This window comes from Hemitrygon akajei, chromosome 22, assembly GCF_048418815.1.
Source record: "Hemitrygon akajei chromosome 22, sHemAka1.3, whole genome shotgun sequence".
NCBI lineage: Eukaryota > Metazoa > Chordata > Chondrichthyes > Myliobatiformes > Dasyatidae > Hemitrygon > Hemitrygon akajei.
Genome location: NC_133145.1, coordinates 55,154,145 through 55,174,549, shown reverse-complemented (window position 1 = coordinate 55,174,549; position 20,405 = coordinate 55,154,145). Strand labels below are relative to the sequence as shown.

The 20,405-nt window shown below is 40.5% G+C and overlaps 1 protein-coding gene across 1 annotated transcript in view; it reads right to left on the bottom strand.

The window, feature by feature from the left end:
• LOC140714747 (E3 ubiquitin-protein ligase rnf213-alpha-like) overlaps window positions 1-20,405 on the bottom strand; it is a 194,113-nt gene that overhangs the window by 119,381 nt on the left and 54,327 nt on the right. The window contains exons 15-19 of the mRNA XM_073026278.1: window positions 19,999-20,121; window positions 19,720-19,909; window positions 2,157-2,330; window positions 1,917-2,051; window positions 1,034-1,635 (exon numbers count right to left, since the gene is read on the bottom strand). Of these exons, the coding sequence (XP_072882379.1) occupies window positions 1,034-1,635; window positions 1,917-2,051; window positions 2,157-2,330; window positions 19,720-19,909; window positions 19,999-20,121 (1,224 nt within the window). The remainder of the gene's footprint in view (window positions 1-1,033; window positions 1,636-1,916; window positions 2,052-2,156; window positions 2,331-19,719; window positions 19,910-19,998; window positions 20,122-20,405) is intronic.

The window sequence follows — 20,405 nt, the reverse complement described above, 5'->3', positions numbered from 1 at the left end:
TTTGCTAGAAGACTAAAACACAGAGCGCATCAGAAACAGTAGAACTAAAGTTCCAGAACTAGTCAAAGTCATTACTCATATTTTCTAGTTCTATCCCAATCACAATACTGGCTCCCCTCAATTCTTTTTCACTTCAGTGATCAATCAATCTAATTTCTTCAGGACACTGGTATGTTAGCAGCTTTGTTAAAAAAACTAATGAAGAAAAACATAAGTGCACATAAATCATGGGTTTCATGGCAATGTAAAACAATAATACAATACAAATCCCTCTCCGAATTAATGATAAATTACTTCTCTTCTTCTCTCTTTCTCCCAGATCCTTACTTCTCTCTCTCCCTCTCTTTTTCAACTATTTTAACCATTGATATCCTGAAGAAATTCAAGATTGTAATGTGAAACCTAATTGTTAAATTTAACAATTTCTCTTAAGACAAGTTTTTGTTTTGTTTTCCAAATGTGTTAAATCTGACAGTGTGCTATTCGTTTCATAAAGCATAAAAGGTTGGAAATACTCATCTGGTCAGGAAGTAATGATGTTGACCTCTAAATATCTCCAGCATTTTATGCTTTCAGTTTCAATTTCCAGCATCTATTTTATTTTGGCGACTCCAAGAATTTGTCTATTTTGTCCATTTATAGTTGAGAATCACTCCACCAAAATTTGAAATCCAGCCCTTGACAGCCCTTCATCATCATGACAGATTGTCCAGTCAACTTTATAAATCTCATTTGGTATCCTGAAAGCTTCAAATTAACTCTTAAAAGCTAACTTCCTTATTTTTTCATCATAAATTAAAACACTCTTGAATCACTCATCCTACACCAATGGATCTCTCAAAGTTGCAGTTCACTTCAACATTGCTATTATTGTCATTAAAGTCACTGCCAGCAGGTATTTTGGCTTAACAATAATGGGTTTTGATTTGATTTCAGAGAGAAAGAGGTTTTATGAAATCCTAGCCCACTCAAAAGTGAATACCTTACCAAGAGAAGAAATTAAAAGGAAAATAACTTGAATAATTACACTTACCAGAGTTAGTAATGTTTTCAGAACAGTGAAATTTCCAGTAAGGTTAAAAACACTCTGGATTTTTGCAATTAATTGGGCAGATTTAACAGCTAAGTGCACTTCACTGTATTCCTTAATTTGTCGGACTCGCTCTTCTATCCAGTTGTCTTCATTATCCGTATCTATTCTACACATAATTTTTAAATCATCCCTTAGATCATCATATTTACCACGATAGTCTTTAAATAGGTCATCAACCTCTGCAAAAGTAAGACTGGCCTCCTTTACTTTTGCAAAAATTCCTTTGTACTGGTCAAAACATGGATCCCAAATCTTGGTACAGACATTTTCAAGAGATAACAGTGGTTCTTCTTCATTTGTTTCATCCTTTCCACAAAAAATCTGTGCCTGGTTTTCCCAGCACATTTGAAATATGTAGCTATCTTTAAATCGATGAATGTTTTTCGCCATTTCTTTTATCTCTTCACTTAATGAGAAGTAACCAACCGTTGCGGAGAATGGTACTGAATATTCAGTACCCATCTGCTTTACAGTCACAACATCACTTAGCTTCATTGATCGAACATCATTTGTAAGCAATTTTTCAGGTTCCTCAATTTCCACTGCAATTAAAGAGAAAATCAGACTAATGTTTTACAGAAATACAAGTTTTCTTCCTAAAACAGAACTTAATCCTTTTTTGCTCTGCAGAAAAATTTAAAACTACATTCTAGGTCAGAAAAATCACACAGCAGATGCCTGAATCAGCCAAGTAAACACGTTTTAAATATAGTGGCTCCCTTTAGTCACTCCCTCTCCATGTGCAACAGTGGTGTCCAAAACCCTTGATCCCAAGTCAAAAGACACTTTAAGATTTAAATAAAAGTAATGTAAAAAGTGATACCTTTCACATATTCATAGATTTTTCTACACATTTGCAAAAGACTTTCCACCCAGTTTTTCTCTTCAAAGAATTTATCAACTTCTTTTTGTCGCCAAGTCAACACTAGATTTAGGTTTTTGAATGATTGGTCTTGCTCTGCAAAAATATAAAGGCAAATAAAAACCCATACATTTCTTTCAGATATTTTCATATGGACATACCATTTTATGAACATGAAAGAGTTTAACAAAATTTTCTTACTTGTCATGTGTAGAGACTTAAAGTTAGTTTTGTTTAACAAAATACACTCTAAATGTTTTATTTGGATAGAGCCATCCCAAAGTTTGCTCGTCACCTCAAACAATACATCATCTGCCAATGCCATCAAGTCTTTAGCTTTATCTGACAGCCGTTCAATGATATTCTTGTTCATTCCTATTTTAAAAAAGGATAAAAATATATCACGTTGAGGAGAATGTAAAATCAAAATTTTAAAGATAACATCAGTTTACAACAGTAACAATAAAAAACTTGGTAGAATTGCATATACTGGCACATTTATATTTTCTCAGGAATATTAGAACAGTACAGAAACAACAGTAGTCTCATGACATCTAAACTGACCATGATGGCAATTTCATGGTATAATGCAACTTAAACTCTTATGTTAAGTTAAAATTTTACCTTGCCTGAAAGATGTGCAATTGCCTTGACCAGTTAGTCCAATGTTTTTTTGGAAGAATCACCACTTGCTCACGTTTAGAAAAACGAGCCCAGTATACAGTCCCTGTAAAAAGTATTCACCCCCCTTAAAGTCTTCATGTTTTAATGTTTTACAACATTGAATCAGAGTGGATTTAATTTGGGTTTTTGACACTGTGTGGTGATTTCTTTTGAACTTATAGTCCTTTAACATCTTTGGATTATTTTTACTGTGCCCATGATCTGTTTTTTTATCAATTATGCTATTGTTCGCACTGTTGTAACTATGTGGTTTTGTGCAGGTCTTGTAGTTTTAGTTTTTGGTCTTGTTTTTGTCTGGTGCATTTGGAGCTCCTTTCCAGGGAACGTGCTAAGACGGTAGCGCAATATTAATATGCAGCAGCCTCTCCGGACTCTGGATTGGGGATTGCCAAACGTTACGTGGATTTTCTTGTGTAGTCTGTTTTGTCATATGCTTTTGTGATATCATTCAGAAGGAACGTTGTCTCATTTTTTAACTGCATTGCATTTGTAGTTTCTAAATGACAATAAACTGAATCTGAATGACAGAAAAAGGCTTTTTCATGTCAAAGTGAAAGCCGGTTTCTCAAAAGTGATCCAATTAAATTAAAATATAAAGCACTAAATAATCGATTGCATAAGCATTCACTCCTCTCCCCCCCCACCCCCCCCCCCCACTTTAATATGACAGGCCTTTGGTGCAGCCAATTGGTTTTAGAAGACAGATAATTAGTTAAATGTTTTTGGAGACCTGTGTGCAGTCAAGATGTTTCAATTGACTGGAGCAAAAATACACCTGTATCTGGAAGGTCCAACTGCTGATGAGTCAGTATCCTGGCAAAACCAGACCGTGGAGGCAAAAGAACACCCCAAGCAACTCCATGAAAAGGTTATTGAACAGCACAAGTCAGAAGATGGTTACAAGAAAATTTTCAAGTCACTGAATATCCCTTGCACTACAGTTAAGTCAACCATCAAGAAATGGAAATATGTACAGCTGTAAATCTATCTACAGCAGGCCATCCTCAAATACTCAGTGACCATGCAGAAACAGTCTATCAAGAGATCTATGACAAGTCTGGAGGAGTTACAAGCTTCAGTGGCTGAGATAGGAGTGACTGCACATACGACAACTGTTGCCCGAGTGCTTCACCAGTTGCAGCTTTATGGGAGAGTGGCAAAGAGAAAACAATTGTTGAAAAAAAAAACCCACATGAAATCCCTGCTAGAGTTTGCCATAAGGCATGTAGGAAACTCTGAAGTCAGCTGTAAGAAAGTTCTATGATCTAATGAAATGAAAATTGAGGTTTTTGGCCATTAGACAAAATGCTACTTTTGGCATGAGCCAAACACCGCACATCATCAAAACACACCATCCCTATCGTGAAGCGTGGTGGTGGCTGCATCACGCTGTGGGGATACTTCACTACAGCAGGCCCTGGAAGGCTTGTGAAGGTAAAGGGTAAATTGAATGCAGCAAAAAACAGGGAAATCCTGGAGGAAAACCTGATGCAGTCTGCAAGAGAACTGCAACTTGGGAGATTTGTTTTCCAGCAAGACAATGACTCAAGCATAAAGCCAAACCTACACAGGAATGGCTTAAGAACAACAAAGTTAGTAGAACAACATACAAATCTACAGCACATTACAGGCCCTTCAGCCCACAATGTTTTGCTATGTAATCTACTCTAGAAACTGCCTAGAATTTCCCTACCGCAGCACTCTATGTTTCTTTAAGCTCCATGTACCTAAGAGACCTATCTCTTAAAAAAACCCTATTGCATCCACCTAAACCACTGTCGCTAACAGTGCATTCCATGCACCCACCAGTCTCTGTGTGAAAAACTTACCCAACATCTCCTCTGTACCTACTTCCAAGCACATTAAAACTATGACCCCTCATGTTAGCCATTTCAGCCCTAGGAAAAAGCCTCTGGCTATCCACACGATCAATGCCTCTCATCATCTTATATAACTCTATCAAGTCACCTCTCATCCTTCGTCATTCCAAGGAGAAAAGACCAAGTTCACTCAATCTCTTCTCATAAGGCATGCTCTCCAATCCAGGCAACATACTTGTAAATCTCTGCACTCTTTTCTATAATATCCACATCTTTCTTGTAATGAGGTGACCAGAAATGAACACAGTACTCCAACTAGAGTTCTACGTAACTAAGGTCTTATATAACTGTAACATTACCTCATGGCTCTTGAACTCTATCCCACAGATGATGAATACCAACACACCATACACCTTCTTAGCAACACTGTCAACCTGTACAGCAGCTTTGAGTGTCCTAAGGACATAAACCCCAAGATCTCTCTGATTCTGCACACTGCCAAGAGTCTTACCATTAATAATATCCTGCCTTCAAATTTGACCTTCCAAAATGAACTACTTCACTCTTATCTGGGTTGAACTCCATCTGTCACTTCTCATCCCAATTCTGCAGCCTATCAATGTCCAAGTGTAACTTAGTCTGACAGCGCTTCAGACTATTCACAATATCCCTAACCTTTGTGTCATCAGCAAATTTACTAACCCACCCTTCTACTTCTTCATTTATAAAAATCACAAGGAGGAGGGGTGGGAAAACAGATCCCTGTGGAACACTACTGGTCACTAACGTCCATGCAGAATACGAACCATCTACAACCACCCTTTGCCTTCTGTGGGCAAGCCAATTTTGGATCCACAAAGCAAGGTCTCCTTGGATCCCATGCCTCCTTACTTTCTGAATGAGCCTTGCATGGGGAATCTTATCAAATGCCTTACTGAAATCCATATACACTACCTACTCTACCTTTATCAATGTGTTTTGTTACAGTACATCCTCAGAGAATTCAATCAGGCTCATAAGGCATGACCTACCTTTGACAAATCCATGCTGACTATTCCTAATCAGATAACTTCTATCCAAATGCTCATGAATCCTGCCTCTCAGGATCTTCAACAACCTGCCCACCACCGATGACTCACTGGTCTATAATTTCCTGGGTTATCCCTACTCCCTTTCTTGAACAAGGGAACAACATTGTCAACCCTCCAATCCTCCGGTACTTCTCCCATCCCTACTGATGATGCAAAAATTATCATCAGAGGCTCAGCAATCTTCTCCCTCGCTTTCCACAGCAGCCTGGGGTAGATCTCATGCGGTCCCGGCAACTTATCGAAATTAATGCCTTTCAAAAGTTCCAGCACATCCTCTTTCTTAGTCTATATGCTAAAGTGTTTTGGTCCACTGTAAATCATCCCCACAATTACCAAGGTCCTTTTCCCTGGTGAATGTGCTGGAGTGGCCAAGTCAGAATCCAGACCTCAATTCAATTGAGAATTTGTGGCTGAACGTAAAAAGGGCTGTTCATTCACAATCGCAACCCAATCTGACAGAGCTTGAGCAGCTTTGTAAAGAAGACTGGAGAAAAATTGCAGAGTCCAGATGTGCAAAGCTGATATTGACGTATCCACAAGAGACTCAAGGCTGTAATTGCTGACATTTACTAAATACTGATTTGAAGGGGGTGAATACTTATGCAATCAATTATTTTGTATTTTATATTTGTAATTAATTTAGATCAATTTTGTCATATCTGTGGCAGAATAAGCGCTCTAGAATTAATAAAATCCACCTCCAAAAATCTAAAAAAGAGGGTGGCATGGCTTTACCTAACTTTCGCTTATATTACTGGGCAGCTAATATACGTTGTGCTGCCTTCTGGTCTTTCTTCCACGGTCAACCCGAGTGCCCTAACTGGGTGGCAATGGAGTTGAGCTCCACTAAAGAACTATCTATATCTGCACTTCTTGGCTCTGCACTCCCTAGCAGTCTGCCCAGATCAATAGCTAATCCTCTCGTTAGACACACTTTGCGCATATGGGCTCAGTTCAGGAAATGCTACGGTTTCCAGGGGTTTTCCGTTTCTAGCCCTGTCGCACATAATCACCTTTTTTTACCTACTACGTACGATTCAGCATTCCATGTTTGGTACAGGAAGGGCATTAGACATTTTGAAGATCTCTTCATTGATAATCGCTTCGCTTCTTTTCAGCAGCTCTCTGTTAAGTTCAACCTGCCTAATGCTCACTTTTTCAGATATCTCCAAATCCGACACTTTACTGCTCCTTTAATTCCTAACTTTCCTGAAATGCCTGCGAAAAATGCTATGGACCTATTTCTTTCCATTAATCCACTAGGTAAAGGTTTAATATCAATTATCCGAGATAAACTAGCAGCCTTACGACGGGCCCCTGTGGATAAAATTAAAATGGCCTGGGAGCAGGATTTAAATATCTCCTTATCCGAGGAGAGCTGGGACTCAGTTCTCAAATCGGTTAACTCAACCTCCCTTTGTGCTCGCCATTGCCTTTTACAGTTTAAGATTGTTCATAGAGCCCATATGTCTAAATCTAAACTATCTCGATTCTACCCTGGCATTAGTCCGCTCTGTGATAAATGCAAGAGGGGCGTGGCCTCTCTCATCCATATGTACTGGTTCTGTCCTAGCTTGGAGAAATTCTGGAAAGATGTCTTCACTACATTATCGGGTATTCTGAATCAGCACCTAGAACCAAACCCCTTAATTGCTCTGTTCGGTTTTTGGGGAGAGACGGATTTATGTCTGGGTTCGACCAAATGCCGAATACTATCCTTTGCCTCTCTCTTGGCGAGACGCTTGATCCTCCTTAGATGGAGAGATGTTGCCCCGCCCACTCATGCGCAATGGCTTAACGACATTAAGGCCTGCTTGGACCTCGAAAAAATTCATTATTCAGTTCTTAATTCGGATCTAAAGTTCCATAAGGTCTGGGGACCTTTTATCGAGTACTTTCATAACCTTCCTCTTGACTAGGGTTTTTTTTCTTTTTTTTTTCTCTTCTTTTCGGTCCCTTGCTTTCAGCTCCCTTTTTTTTCTGGTAGTAGGCATTATTATCCTCTGTTGCTAAGTGTATTCACAGTCTGGGAGTTTGAGTGTCCTGAGTTATACTCTTTATATTGTGTGGTGGTTGGTCTGGAGTTGTTTTTTTCTTGTGTTGTGGGGCTTGGGGAGGACACTAAGCTCACTTGTCTTTAATTTAGGTGCTTTTTTATTAAATTCGCTTCCTTTGTAGCATATTGTTATTGTATGCTTAATTTTGCACTGTATTAATGCTCCTCATTGGGATTTGGGGTTTTTAATTTTGTAAAATGTTTTGAAAAACTAATTTAAAAATTTTTTTTAAATAAAAATAAAAAATTAATTTAGATCACTTTGTAGAGATCTGTTTTCACTTTGACATGAAGAATCTTCTTCTGTTGATTGGAGTCAAAAACACCAAATTAAAACCACTGTGATTCAATGTTATAAAACAATAAAACATGAAAACTTCCAAGGGAGGTGAATACTTTTTATAGACATTGTATGACTGATAATGGTTTAAGGACGCTACTATAGCCCCATGATCAGAAAAGATAGCACATCCATTAGAGGTATGCATTTATGTGAACGTCCTAACTGAATCCCACTGTTAAAATCTAACAAACTCCATGTAGGCTTGTACACAGCAGACTGAAAAACACCGACTTAGTCAATTACGTTTCAGAGACTTGGATGTGAGGAGAACATGTATTTTCAAACTGATGTAAATACTCTTTGATCGCTGAATGAGGAACAACAATTAGGGTGTGAATGAATTAGAGCATGGTATTCCAAAATCTGAAAAGCTATGGTGCTTGAAGAATGGTAGAAAATTTGAGCTTTTAACTGAAACAAGTCTCAGTAGAAACAATGAAGAGCTCGAAAAGGTGACAATGGTCCAAAGATGGGTATATTGTCCAGAGAAAAGTAAATTGCATTGCAAACATTTCTAAATTACAACAAGCTTCAAAAGATTTACCCCATTATGGCAACTTTTTGATGAACTAATTATATAGGGAACACACACAAAATGCTGAAGGACCTCAGCAGGCTAGGCTGCATAAATGGAAAAGAGTACAGTCGACATTTTTGGGCTGAGACCCTTAATCAGAACTGGAGAAAAAAAAGATAGGGATTCAGAGTAAGAAAGTGGGTGGAGGGGAGGAAGAAGCACAAAGTGATAGGTGAAACTGGGAGGGGGCAGGGCTGAAGTAAACAGCTGGGAAGTTGATTGGTGGAAGAGATAGAGAGCTGGAGAAGGGGGAATCTGATAGGACAGAAGGGCAGGGAAGAAAGAAAAGGGGGAGCACCAGAGGGAGGTGATGGTCAGGTAAGGAGTCAAGGTGAGAGGGAAATGGGAGTGAGGAATGATGGAGAGAGGAGGGGGCATTAACGGAAGCTCAGATCAATGTTCAGGTTGGAGGCTACCAAGACAGAATACAAGCTGTTGCTCCTCAAACCTGAGTGTGGCCTCAAAGTAACAGCAGATGAGGCCATGGACTGACATGTCAGAATAGAAATGGGAAGTGGAATTAAATTGGGTGGCCACTGGGAGATCCCGCTTTTTATAGCAGTTGGAGTGTAGGTGCTCAGCGAAGTAGTCTCCCAATCTAGGTTGGATCTCACCGATATACATATATGAGGCCACAATGGGAACACCGGATATAGCAGATGTCCCCAAAAGACTCACAGGTGAAGTGCTGCCTCACCAGGAAGGACTGTTTGGGGCCCTGTATGGTGGTGAACATCCCCCCCCCCTCCCCCACACCTTCTTACTGTCTTTTTTTTAAACCCCCAGTCCTGGCGAAGGGCCTTGGCCCAAAATGTGGACTGCAATCTTTTCCATAGATCCTGCCTGGCCTGCTGAGTTCCTCCAGCATTTTGCATGTGTTGCTTGGATTCCCAGCATCTGGAGATTTTCTCTTGTTTGTGATTACGTAGGGACACAGGTACTAAAATAAACCTCAAAATAAAGCTTCCAACTTTACAAACTTTGAATTAATTTTGTATCATTCGAGATTTGATGTCAGATAATTCAGAAATAGTTCTGAAAAGATGCAGCGATAAAGTAAATCCATATATCACTGCTATTTGTGAGGATTCAGTTTTAGTTAATGATGTGGAGTTTGATTAATTCTGAGATTGGTGATGAAGTATGAATAATGATGTATAAAGGGGCTGTTAAGAAGGAATGTTGAAGGAAGTCAAAAGTGGTCAAGTACAGTAGAATTCCACAAAAGCAGTGTTTACTCCCCATTATACATCTCCTTAATAATGTTGAATAAAACAGTCTAGGGTGCGGTTGGGATGAAACGAGGACTCATACAGAGTAGCAGATAAGGGAACACAATACTGCAGTGCAATAGTTAATATGATATTGGCAGTGAAAATAGAAAGTTCAGAAATTTAAAGAGAGCCTCTTGGAGGTGATGGGCATAAGAGTTATTTGAATGAAGCCAGAATGGTGCAGGACAACAAAGACAAAATGATGATATGATTAAGTATATGAGGAAGACCAAACCATTTCAACCATATATCTTCTTCATGTGCCTTGCGCATTACACGCTTGGGCGATCATGGCTTTCCACATCGAACAATCCCATGAGCATCAATGATGTGTTAGATCTGTTAGTTCTTTAGCAGTGCAACCATATATAAGAAATGGAAGGACCCACCAGTATACTAAATTATAAGGAGTATAGGGTAAATGCAAACAGGCTTTTTCCACTGAGGTTCAGTGGGGCTACAACATGGGTTAAGGGTGAAAGGTGCAATGTTTAAGGGGAACACGAGGGGAAACTTCTTCAGAGGGTGGTGAGAGTATGGAATGAGGTGCCGGTGCAATTGGTGCATGCAAGCTTAATTTCAACATTTAAGAGAAGTTTGGATAGCTACATGGATAAGAAGAGTATGGAGGGATATGGTCCAGATGCAGGACAACAGGACCAGGCAGCTTAAATGGTTCACAATGGACTACATGGGCCAAAGGGCCTGTTTCTGTGTTGTGCTTTTCTATGACTCTAGGATTCTAAGAATGGAAAGTCCTAGAACTATTAAGCTAATCAGACAGAATGTTACGTATGTGAGTTATGACCAAAGGAAAAATGGCTGGAGTTGCTTAGTTCTTTAGTGCAAGGTTGTGTATTAGGAAAAGTGAAAAGAAAACTGCCAATATTTACAAAGAGATATTTACCAGAAAGCACCATAATAGTTCCATACTTATCCTTGTCCAGTGTGAACTCCTGACAGCTCCTAGCTCTCCCTCAATGAGGGTGATGAGACCTTTATTATTAATTCAGCACTAGGATATACCATCTTTAATTACCAACAATTTAACTTAAGACACACATGAATTAGAATATGATGTATCCCTTAATGTAGTTATAATACTATATCTACCTTAAGTACAGTATACAAACAATATATACACATTTACACATCCCCATTACTAAAGAAATGGAATATTCCACTGTGCCTGGTGGGAAAGGCACCATAAAGCTAGCCTGAGCATCAGCTCTGTTTTGGACTCATTATGAGAATATACCAGGAAAGAAATGAAGTCCATGCACTCAGCGCAACAATAACAGAATGACATGCCAATGTTTGTGTCTACGTGAATACATGTGTGTAAGGAGTGTGTTTACCAAGTGTTCTCCATCATCCAGAATATGTGGTAAAGAAAAGGCTGTTTTTAAAGACTTTTTTTCGACTTTGAGCTTCCTGAGTGATCCTTACATTCCAAGAGTGCAAATTGAAAACATAGCTTTTAACTCTGCCCTTCTACCCTTGCTCAAAGTTTCCCCGCTTTCTTACACAAGACAGATAGGTAAACTCCAGACTCACATAGTTGAAGTTTAAAGGCAGTTTTATTATTCACCAACACATTACAGTGCACAAGGAGCTGAGTAAGAAGGCAGTATCTCTGTGTTCTCACAAAAGATACTTTCAAATATTGGTTAAAATTCCTTCAACTTATGATGACCAATAGCAACCAAATGAAATGTACAAATGATATAAAAATGGCCGACCCAATGATGAAAGCCAATTGCTTAACAATGCAATAATCAGTCATCAACAACAGCTGTGAACTTACAAGTAAGCAGTGAGATTTAGTAATTAGAAATAAAATAACAAACCAAACCAAGGAAGACAGAACATTCCCCACCCGTATTCATAAAAATGCCACCAACTAAACTCATTTATGTTCTGCAGCAAGTAGCAAAACAATGCCAGAGATAGGCCAAATGAAGCTTTTGCAGGACCCTTCTCTTGCTACCCTACTTCAACTCTTCTTACTCTCCCATTGGTACTGGAAAAAATCTTTACAATCAAGCCCATGTGTTAATTGTTTCATCTTGCTTGACTGTCCTTGAGGACGACAAGATCAATTGGTGATTGCACTTTTCCATCTGCCATTTTGCACGTCTTTGTAGGAGAAGCAGGTACTTGTGCTTCTAGCAGTGCCAAAAAGGTACTGGCGTGGTTTTGAACTTGCCTCCACTGCTGACAGTGGAAATCTTTCTCCCCAAAGTCTCCTTAGGGAGGACGTGCCCCTATTTTCTGTGTGAGAAGGGTAGCTGGTGACAGGATGAGCGGGGAACCAGGGTCTGTGGATACAGAAACCAACAGGTGACCACTCACAATCGCAGAGGTTTACTGCCATGAATGTGGTTCATACTACATGCATAAGCTGTGATGGACCCACCTTCAGCATCACATGAGTCCAGGATCCGTCTGGTGACCCCAATCAAGAGCTCCCAACTACCTCCATAAGAGTTGAGTGCAGGGGTTTAAAGACCCAGGTACACGCCTTGTCGCTTAGGTACTCTTGGATCTTCTTGTCGCTGCCAACAGACTCCATCTTTAGCTCTCTGCAGGCCCCAACAAAATTTGTCCTACAGTCTGACCTGATCTGTTTTGCTAGGCCTCTGACAGAGAAGAATCATCGTAAAGCATTGATAAAGCTCGAGGCATCTTGTGACTCGATGATTTCTATATGTATGGCCCTGATGCTCATGAACGTGAATATCACCACCCAATGCTTGCTGCTCACCAGACCACTCCTGGTATGACATGCTGAGACCATCCATGGCCCAAAAACAACAAAGGAGAATGAAGGCTCAGTGCTGAGGCAGTCTACAGGTAAATTGCTCAATTTCTGATTTTCAATCTTCCTCCACAGTCTTTGGCAAATTGTGCACTGATGAAGTATGCTGCTGGCACATCCTTTTCCCCCAATTATCCACAGTCCAGCAGCTCTCAGAGCACCCGCTGTGAAGTGCCGCCCTTGGACCTGGTAATATCGGAGGAGTAGAGTTGTGATATCTCTTCATCAAGTAAGATGAGACAGTGTGTTTCATCCCTTGTAAGACTGGCATTCAGATGCCCTCCAACCCTCAGCAGACCAGTCGTCAAGGTAATGACACAGGCTGAAGAGTGAACTTTGCTTAGGAATGGTGGTACCTCCTTGGATGCATTCCATTTCTTCTCTAAAGACATGCTGCAGACTGTAGATGATGATGGTCTTTGCTTGACCAATTCATCTAGGGAGCAGGAGCTGTTGCAAATGTGCCATCCCCTGCAGTTGCTCTTTTGTGCAAATGATTTAGCAATATGCATTAGCCTTGCTGCAGCATATGACAATGGTTGCCAACTTCAGAATTTCTCAAAGTGCTTGGGGTTAAACCAATTGATGAAGATGTTAGTAGCATGGCAAGTGACGGATCTCAGCATCAGATTCTGGTCAATATGGTCAAATTGTGGAAAAATGTCCTACGTTTCAGCTGACATGAACAAAAATGCTAGTCTAGTCAACCATGTGTCTAGATCACTGGTGGAACTAGTGGATAATCAGCAGGATTCTGGTCAGTAGGGATAAATGTCCATTGCTCTAGACTAGCTGATTTCATACGGCAGAACTTTCATCTGGCAGAGGAGCATCCCAGTCACTGGTCTCCAAGGTAAGTTCTCTAAGGAAAAACTGTCCGAGAGCGAATCCAAGTGAATCAAACAGGCTGCTTACTGCAGACAAAACCCCACGTCTAGTGTAGGGTTCCTCCACTGATGACACCTGGAAGGTAAACACATCTTCGGTAACATCACAACTTACGCTTAAACTTCTCCAAATGGGAGGAAAGTCAACACCCAAGTCCAGGTCTTTCAAACCTTTCGTGCCAGGAAGAAATACACTCATGACTTCTACCTTTTTGGACGCAATCTTGTACAATCGCAAGTTGGAAAGGGCTGGCATGTCTTGGGTGTTTTGGAGGAGAGTAATAGCTTCCTTCTCTGTAGGGAGACAAACTAGGCCATCATCCACATAGAAGTTCCTGTCAACAAAATGTCTAGCATCTTCTCCATAGTCCTTCACACTCTCCAAAGCAGCTCTTCTGAAACTAGAGATAGATGTTACCAAAGACGTGCACATGCATCCAAAACTCCGTGATTTTTTCATTAGGGTCATTGTTACAGTACCATAAAGAGTACAGAAAATTCTGATGGTCTTCTTGTACCAAGAATCACTCGATTCTGGCATGGTTCCAGAGGACTGTAAGATTGCAAATATCACTCCACTCTTGAGGAAGCAAGAAAGACAAAAGAGAGGAAAGTTGTCACCTGCTTTTACAGGGCTTTATGGCCCAAGTGCAGAGTGAGAGACACTGAAGCAGGTTGATAGTCCACAGATTTTAATACGAACAGTGTTAAATGGAAAACAACCAATAAACACCGGGCCAAACAGGGCCATTAACTAAAACTCTCAAAGGAAACACGAAGCCTACACTGCAGCTGAAAAGAACATCTAAATATTAAACGAATATGGCTAGTCTTCAGAGTCAGTTGACTTGAAAGTCCAATATCTCAGGGAAGGCCGAAAGCAAAACAGCAGCAGAGCGTTCCTATGCTCTGTCCAAGTCTCAACAAGCACTACAACGACAAATATGGAGCTAAATACTACCACGTTAAATAATAATTAGCTCACACGTGCCAAATTCACAAGCGCAATTGCTGTTATCTACTGTGCTGCTGAATCCGTGGTTGTGACAAAAGTGGTTGGGAAAGTGTTGGAGTCTATTATGAAGGATAATGTTTCGGGGTAGCTGGAGACTAATGATAAGTCAAATTCAGCATGGTTTCTTTCAAAGGAAATCTTGCCTGACAAATCTGTTGGGAGTTCTTTGTCCACCCTGCTTGTTACTTCCTCAAAGGAGAGGCAACAGATGTCATTTACTTGGATTTTCAGAAAGCATTTAATAAGGTACCACACATGAGGCTGCATAACAAGATAAAATCCTATGACATTACAGGAAAGATACTGGCATGGATAGAAGAATGGCTGACAGGTTGGAGACAGCAAGTGTGAATAAAAGGGGCCTTTTTTGGTTGGCTGCTAGTGACCAGTGGTGTTCCTCAGGGGTCAGAACTGGGACCGCTACTTTTCACATTGTCAATGATTTGGATAATGGAATTGATGGCTTTGTAGCAAAGTTTGCAGATGTTACAAAGATAGGTGGAGGGGTAGGTAGTACTGAGGAAGTGATGTGATTTCAGAAAAACTTAGACAAATTGGAAGAATGGGCAAAAGAGTAGCAGATGGAATACAGTGTTAGGAAATGTATGATCATTCACTTTGGTAAAAGGAATAATAATGCAAACTATTATTTAAATAGGGAGAAGATTCAAGTATCAGAGGTGCAGAGGGAGTTAGGAGACCTCGTGCAAGACTCCCAGAAGGTTAATTTACAAGTTGAGTCTACGGTTAAAAAAAGGCAAATGCAATGTTGGCATTTACTTCAAGGGGAATGAATATAAAAGCAAGGAGGTAATGCTGAGGCTTTATAAGACACTAGTCAGGCCGCACTTGGGAGTATTGTCAACAGTTTTGGGCCACATCTCTCAGAAAGGATGTGTTGTTATTTGAGAGAGTCCAGAGGAGATTCATGAGGATGATTCCAGGAATGAAGGTGTTAACATATGAGGAGCTTTGGACCTGTACTCACTGAAATCTAGAAGAATGTGGAGGGATCTCATTGAAACATACTGAATATTGAAAGGACTAGATAGGGTGGATGTGGAGAGGATGTTTCCTATGGTGAGAGCACAATTTCAAAATTGAGGGGCGACTTTTTAAGAACGGAGCTAAGTAGGAATTTTTTCAGCCAGAGATTGGTGAATCTGTGGAATGCTCTGCCACAGACAGCAGTGAGGGCCAAGTCTGTAGGTATATTTATGGTGGAAGTTGATCGTTTACTGAACGGTCAGGGCACCAAAGGACATGATGAGAAGGCGGATGTATGGGGTTAAGTGGGATCCAGGATCAGTCATGATGGACTGAATGGCCTAATTCTGCTCCTATGTCTTATGGTGTGAGAAGCAATGAAACATTTGTTGGACATCAGCAGTAACAGCCACTGCTTCCTTCCTAAACTGCAGCAACACCCTAAACGGTAATGGGTCCCATGAGCAACACATCATTCAGACACCTCATGATGTCGAGCACTGGAATCAAGGAAAACTCTCATCTGTTTGGGTTTTTGTGGGTGGTATACCCCAAAGAGAGACAAATATCAGCAGTCATCAGGGATGGAGTCACGTCAGCATGCCCATTGAATTCAATGAACTGTTCTTTTATCTGTGGCCATTTCTTAAGCATGCGTGTAAGTGAAGCGAGGTGCCTGCTTGCTACGGAAAGGGAGCAGTATCACCCTCAGGAAAGTAAAGTCATCAATTAAAGGAGCTAGTTTGTAGGCATGCTTTCTATGGACAAAGACAGATTCACAATTCCTGCTGTGTTGCTTGCCAAACTTTTTTTGTGTGGTAAAGGTAGGAGAGGTGGAAGGCTGCTAGGACTGGCGAAAACTCTCCTTGATGTGGATGCTGCCAAGGCAAGGAGCCATGAGACTGGGGCACCTGTTTTCTAGAATGCTAAATCTGAAGACATTCATAGTTGAGGGTTTATGTGCCCTCCCTAGGCAGACGTCTCCTACCATGACCCACCTAAGTGCTAACCTCTAGGCAAAGGTGCATTTGGAGGCCCTTTCCTAGCAGGAGCAGGGTCGAGTGATGGTATCTTACTAGCTAGGGCCTTGAGGTGAGGATGGTGAGTCGCTGCTTCTGGAGTGGGGATTTCCTTCCTCATGTTGAAAAGTTCATCACACTCAATGAGCACGGGGAAAGCTAAACAAGTCTTTTCATCAACAGTTTCAACAATAAAGCCTCTTATTCTTCGCCCAAACATCTGTGGACACCTGCATATGTCTTAAGCGTGCAAGGGGAGGCGTCATCAGTTATGTTAAAGACGTTGAAAAAGATGATCTGGCTAAAGACTTGTTGCTCTGATCATCAAAGACAACATACTTCCTCATCCTCTTCTTACAGTAGCCTTCTGGGTAAACACTGATGAGGCAGATCTTTGAACATAACTTGCTAGTGGGGCTTTCCCTACAGACCTTAGTACAGGAAGAGTTGGCAACTAGAGAGGAAGGAATTCATCTTCCTCACAGCCACGCTGAGAGGAGATGCTTGTGTTTTTCTTCACAGACCAGGGAGGTGGGCCAACATGAAAAGCAACAATGTGTTTGCCACTGTCGCATTCAGAGCACTGGATGATAGCATTACAGTCCCTCACCTGGTGACTGGTTAAAGAACAGCACCAGAAACCAATGGAGTGCTCTTTAATGAAGGCTCTTCAGTTCTCTAAAGGTTTCTCCCTGAAGCCTCTACAATTCCAGAGAGGGTGTGGTTTCTGATTTAGAGAGCACTATTTTTTTTTGGCATCTTCTGACATTTTAGTCAGCCTTTTGGACAGTGTTGACCACCTCAGTTTTGTGCACCATGACAGGGCCTCTAACAGGTTTCTCTGATTTAGGTGATACTGAGCTGGAAGAGGTCATGATAAACTAAAGCTGCTGTCGTTCCTCATTTCAGCTTCAGTGCAGGTGAAATTAGATAAGGAGGAGGAGGGTGGGAAACTGACTCCATTTTCCAGTTTGTATCTGGTTCCCTGTGAAATCCATTTTTCCTGTAGACTAAAGGGGAGTTTCTCCAAGATGGGACTAATGCATCACGCAGTGTCTAGGTAAGACAAGCCAGGTAAGTATCCTTCAACTTTGGCTGCCTCCAATTCCAACAGCAGGTCCCCTAGCTCTCACAGACATTGGGGCTCCCTGCTAGAAATCTTGGGGAAGCACCTGAGTTTGTTGAAGATTGCAGTCTCCATTGCCTCCACGGATCCATGGCACTCTTCCAGTCTTTGTCAGGCTAAACTGAGAGCAGCAATGGGGTATTTGAAGTGAACTGACCTTATTCTTCTTGCATGCTCAGTAGACTTGGGTCCAAGCCACTTCACCAGTAGGTCAAGTTCTTCAGTAGGCTTTAAGTTGAGGTCTTTAGTGGCATTGGAGAACGTGGACTTCCAAGCCCAGTAATTTTCTGGTTTATCATCAAATTTGATGAGTCCAGATGTCAGCAGGTAATTATGTTGGGTTTCTGACACATCGTGACACACATGTTGGGTTTCTTTGGGGTGTGGGTTGAGGCTAAGTAGTGTCACTACCTGTGTTATCCCATTACATATGAGCTTTGGAGTCTACCACTACATCACTAAATGTCTTTTTCATATCTATGGGCAAGTGAGTGTGTCTGGTCATTATGAGTACAAGCATGTGAAGGAGCAAACATGAGGAAATCTGCAGATGCTGGAAATTCAAACAACACACACAAAATGCTGGTGGAATACAGCAGGCCAGGCAGCATCTATGGGGATTCTCCCTAAAGATGCTGCCTGGCTTGCTGTGTTCCACTAGCATTTTGTGTGTGTTGTTAGCATGTGAGGGAGGCAGGTTCTGTTCTGAAGTTTGAGCTGTCCCGTTTCAGTAGAAGGTGTTAAGTTGTAGGGTGTTATACTGAGAAAGAAGAGATCTCCTCCTCCACCCACCTTCAATCTTGAATGGCTTGTCTGAGTCTTCATTCTCTACTAATGGGTGGGTATAAGCATAAGCAGACTGGTCTTGAACAGTTTTGGTCCTCTCAGCTGAATGACATATTGAGTTTGATCTGACATCATCATAGTCAGATAGTGCTGCTCCATGCCTACCTCAAAGATTTTAGCCTCGGCTGAAACTTTTTCCGCCTCTTTTTCATGCTGCAGAGCCTCTAATGTGGCTTCCAGGCAGGTCTTCTCTACTTCTAACTCAGCCCTTGCACGGGCTTCCAGCACTGCCACACTTGCTGTGGACCTACTAGACTGTCTAGATAATCTAGGTGAACAGAATAAACACACTGACTTGGTTTCAAGGCTTCTCTTCTCTGTTGCTGACATTTTAACTTTCTGTCATGCTGGGGCTAGCGGAATTAGTATCTGATCCATCATAGATGGAATCCCCATTGAGAATGTCTTTTTACTATCTGACCTCGATCAAGAATTTCCTCACTTTTCTAAGTCCTGCGTCATTGTAGTTTGAAGGTGGTTACAGTACACAAGCAACTGAGGAGGAGGGCAGTACTTCCCCATGTTCTCACGAAAGATAGATTCAAAATATTGATTAAAATTCCTTCAACTTCTGACACAGTGCTTCTAACTAATAGTGACTAAATGAAATGTACAAACGATATAAAAATGACTGACTTGCTGGCAAAAGCTAATTGCTTAACAATGCAATAATAAGTAAGCAACAACAAAAAATTTAAAAATAATCAGTGAGATCTGGAAACTAGAAATAAAATAACAAACCAAATTAGGCAGGACATAACAACTAGATTGTATTTTAAATTGTACCACCCCCTTGCCTACCTTTTCTTCCCCACTTGCATTTCTTTATTACTCTAATCTTATTATGATAATCTCCCCCTTCCCCTCCTCCTTTATTCCCTTGTTCTTGGAGATGATCATCTATACTCTATGCTAACACAATCCTTCTCTTTCATTCTCTGTTGTTTCCCCATTCCTCTGAAATTTAGAGTTAATGTTTCAGAGTTTAGAGTTTGATGACCTTTTATCAGAATTGGAAAAGAAACAGAAATGGAACTGGAACTGGTTCAAGTAGTTCATTGATAAATTTGTGTTGCTCAGGGCAGAATTAACAGCCATAAGCAGATGGCAAAATGGTTCCTGAGATATAATGATCTGAATGAACAGCTATGCCAGTGTCAAGCCATGATTTCTTACATTTAACTAAATGTATAAAATATATTATAATTGTTACCGTACCGTGTAATTTAAAGATAGTTTTTCCAGCTGACCAGTTAAGTAAATGTTTGAGAACTGAATCTGTATCTTCCAAAAACATTCCATTGTAAGCTTTTTCCCAGGAATTTTCTATTATTGTTGATAATAATTTTCCAAATTTGCTTAGATCGTAATTCCACAATCTACTTAAAATTTGTTGTTCAGACTTGTTCTGGAAGGGTAAATTTATAAAGTATGAGTCTGTTTTTAAGAGGATGAATATTAGCTAAGTTTTTAAGAACAGTTTTACAATGACAATACCTGGCATATAGAATGAGCAGCATCAAGTGCACACTTCTCAAAGCATTTTGCAATCGAAGGCTGAAAATGGTTTAACTCCTCAATCTTTTTGCAGTAGATTTCAATCTGATGGATTGGTTTTTCCTAATAAAAATATTTGTTATTGTCTTATTTAATCCAAAATCAGATTATAAAAAGCACAAAACAAAAAATGCAGAACAAAATGGGTGCAGCATACTTCAAAAAATAAACAAACTGCTTTCAAACAAATAATATTCTAGGAAAATTACATAATTTAGAGTTCAAAGTCTACGTATACATTCTTCACTGAAAAGTAATCTCTCACTTCGCAGTGCATCAGAATCAGAATTAATATCACCTGCCTAGGTCATGAAATTTGTTAACTTTACGACAGCAATACAATGAAA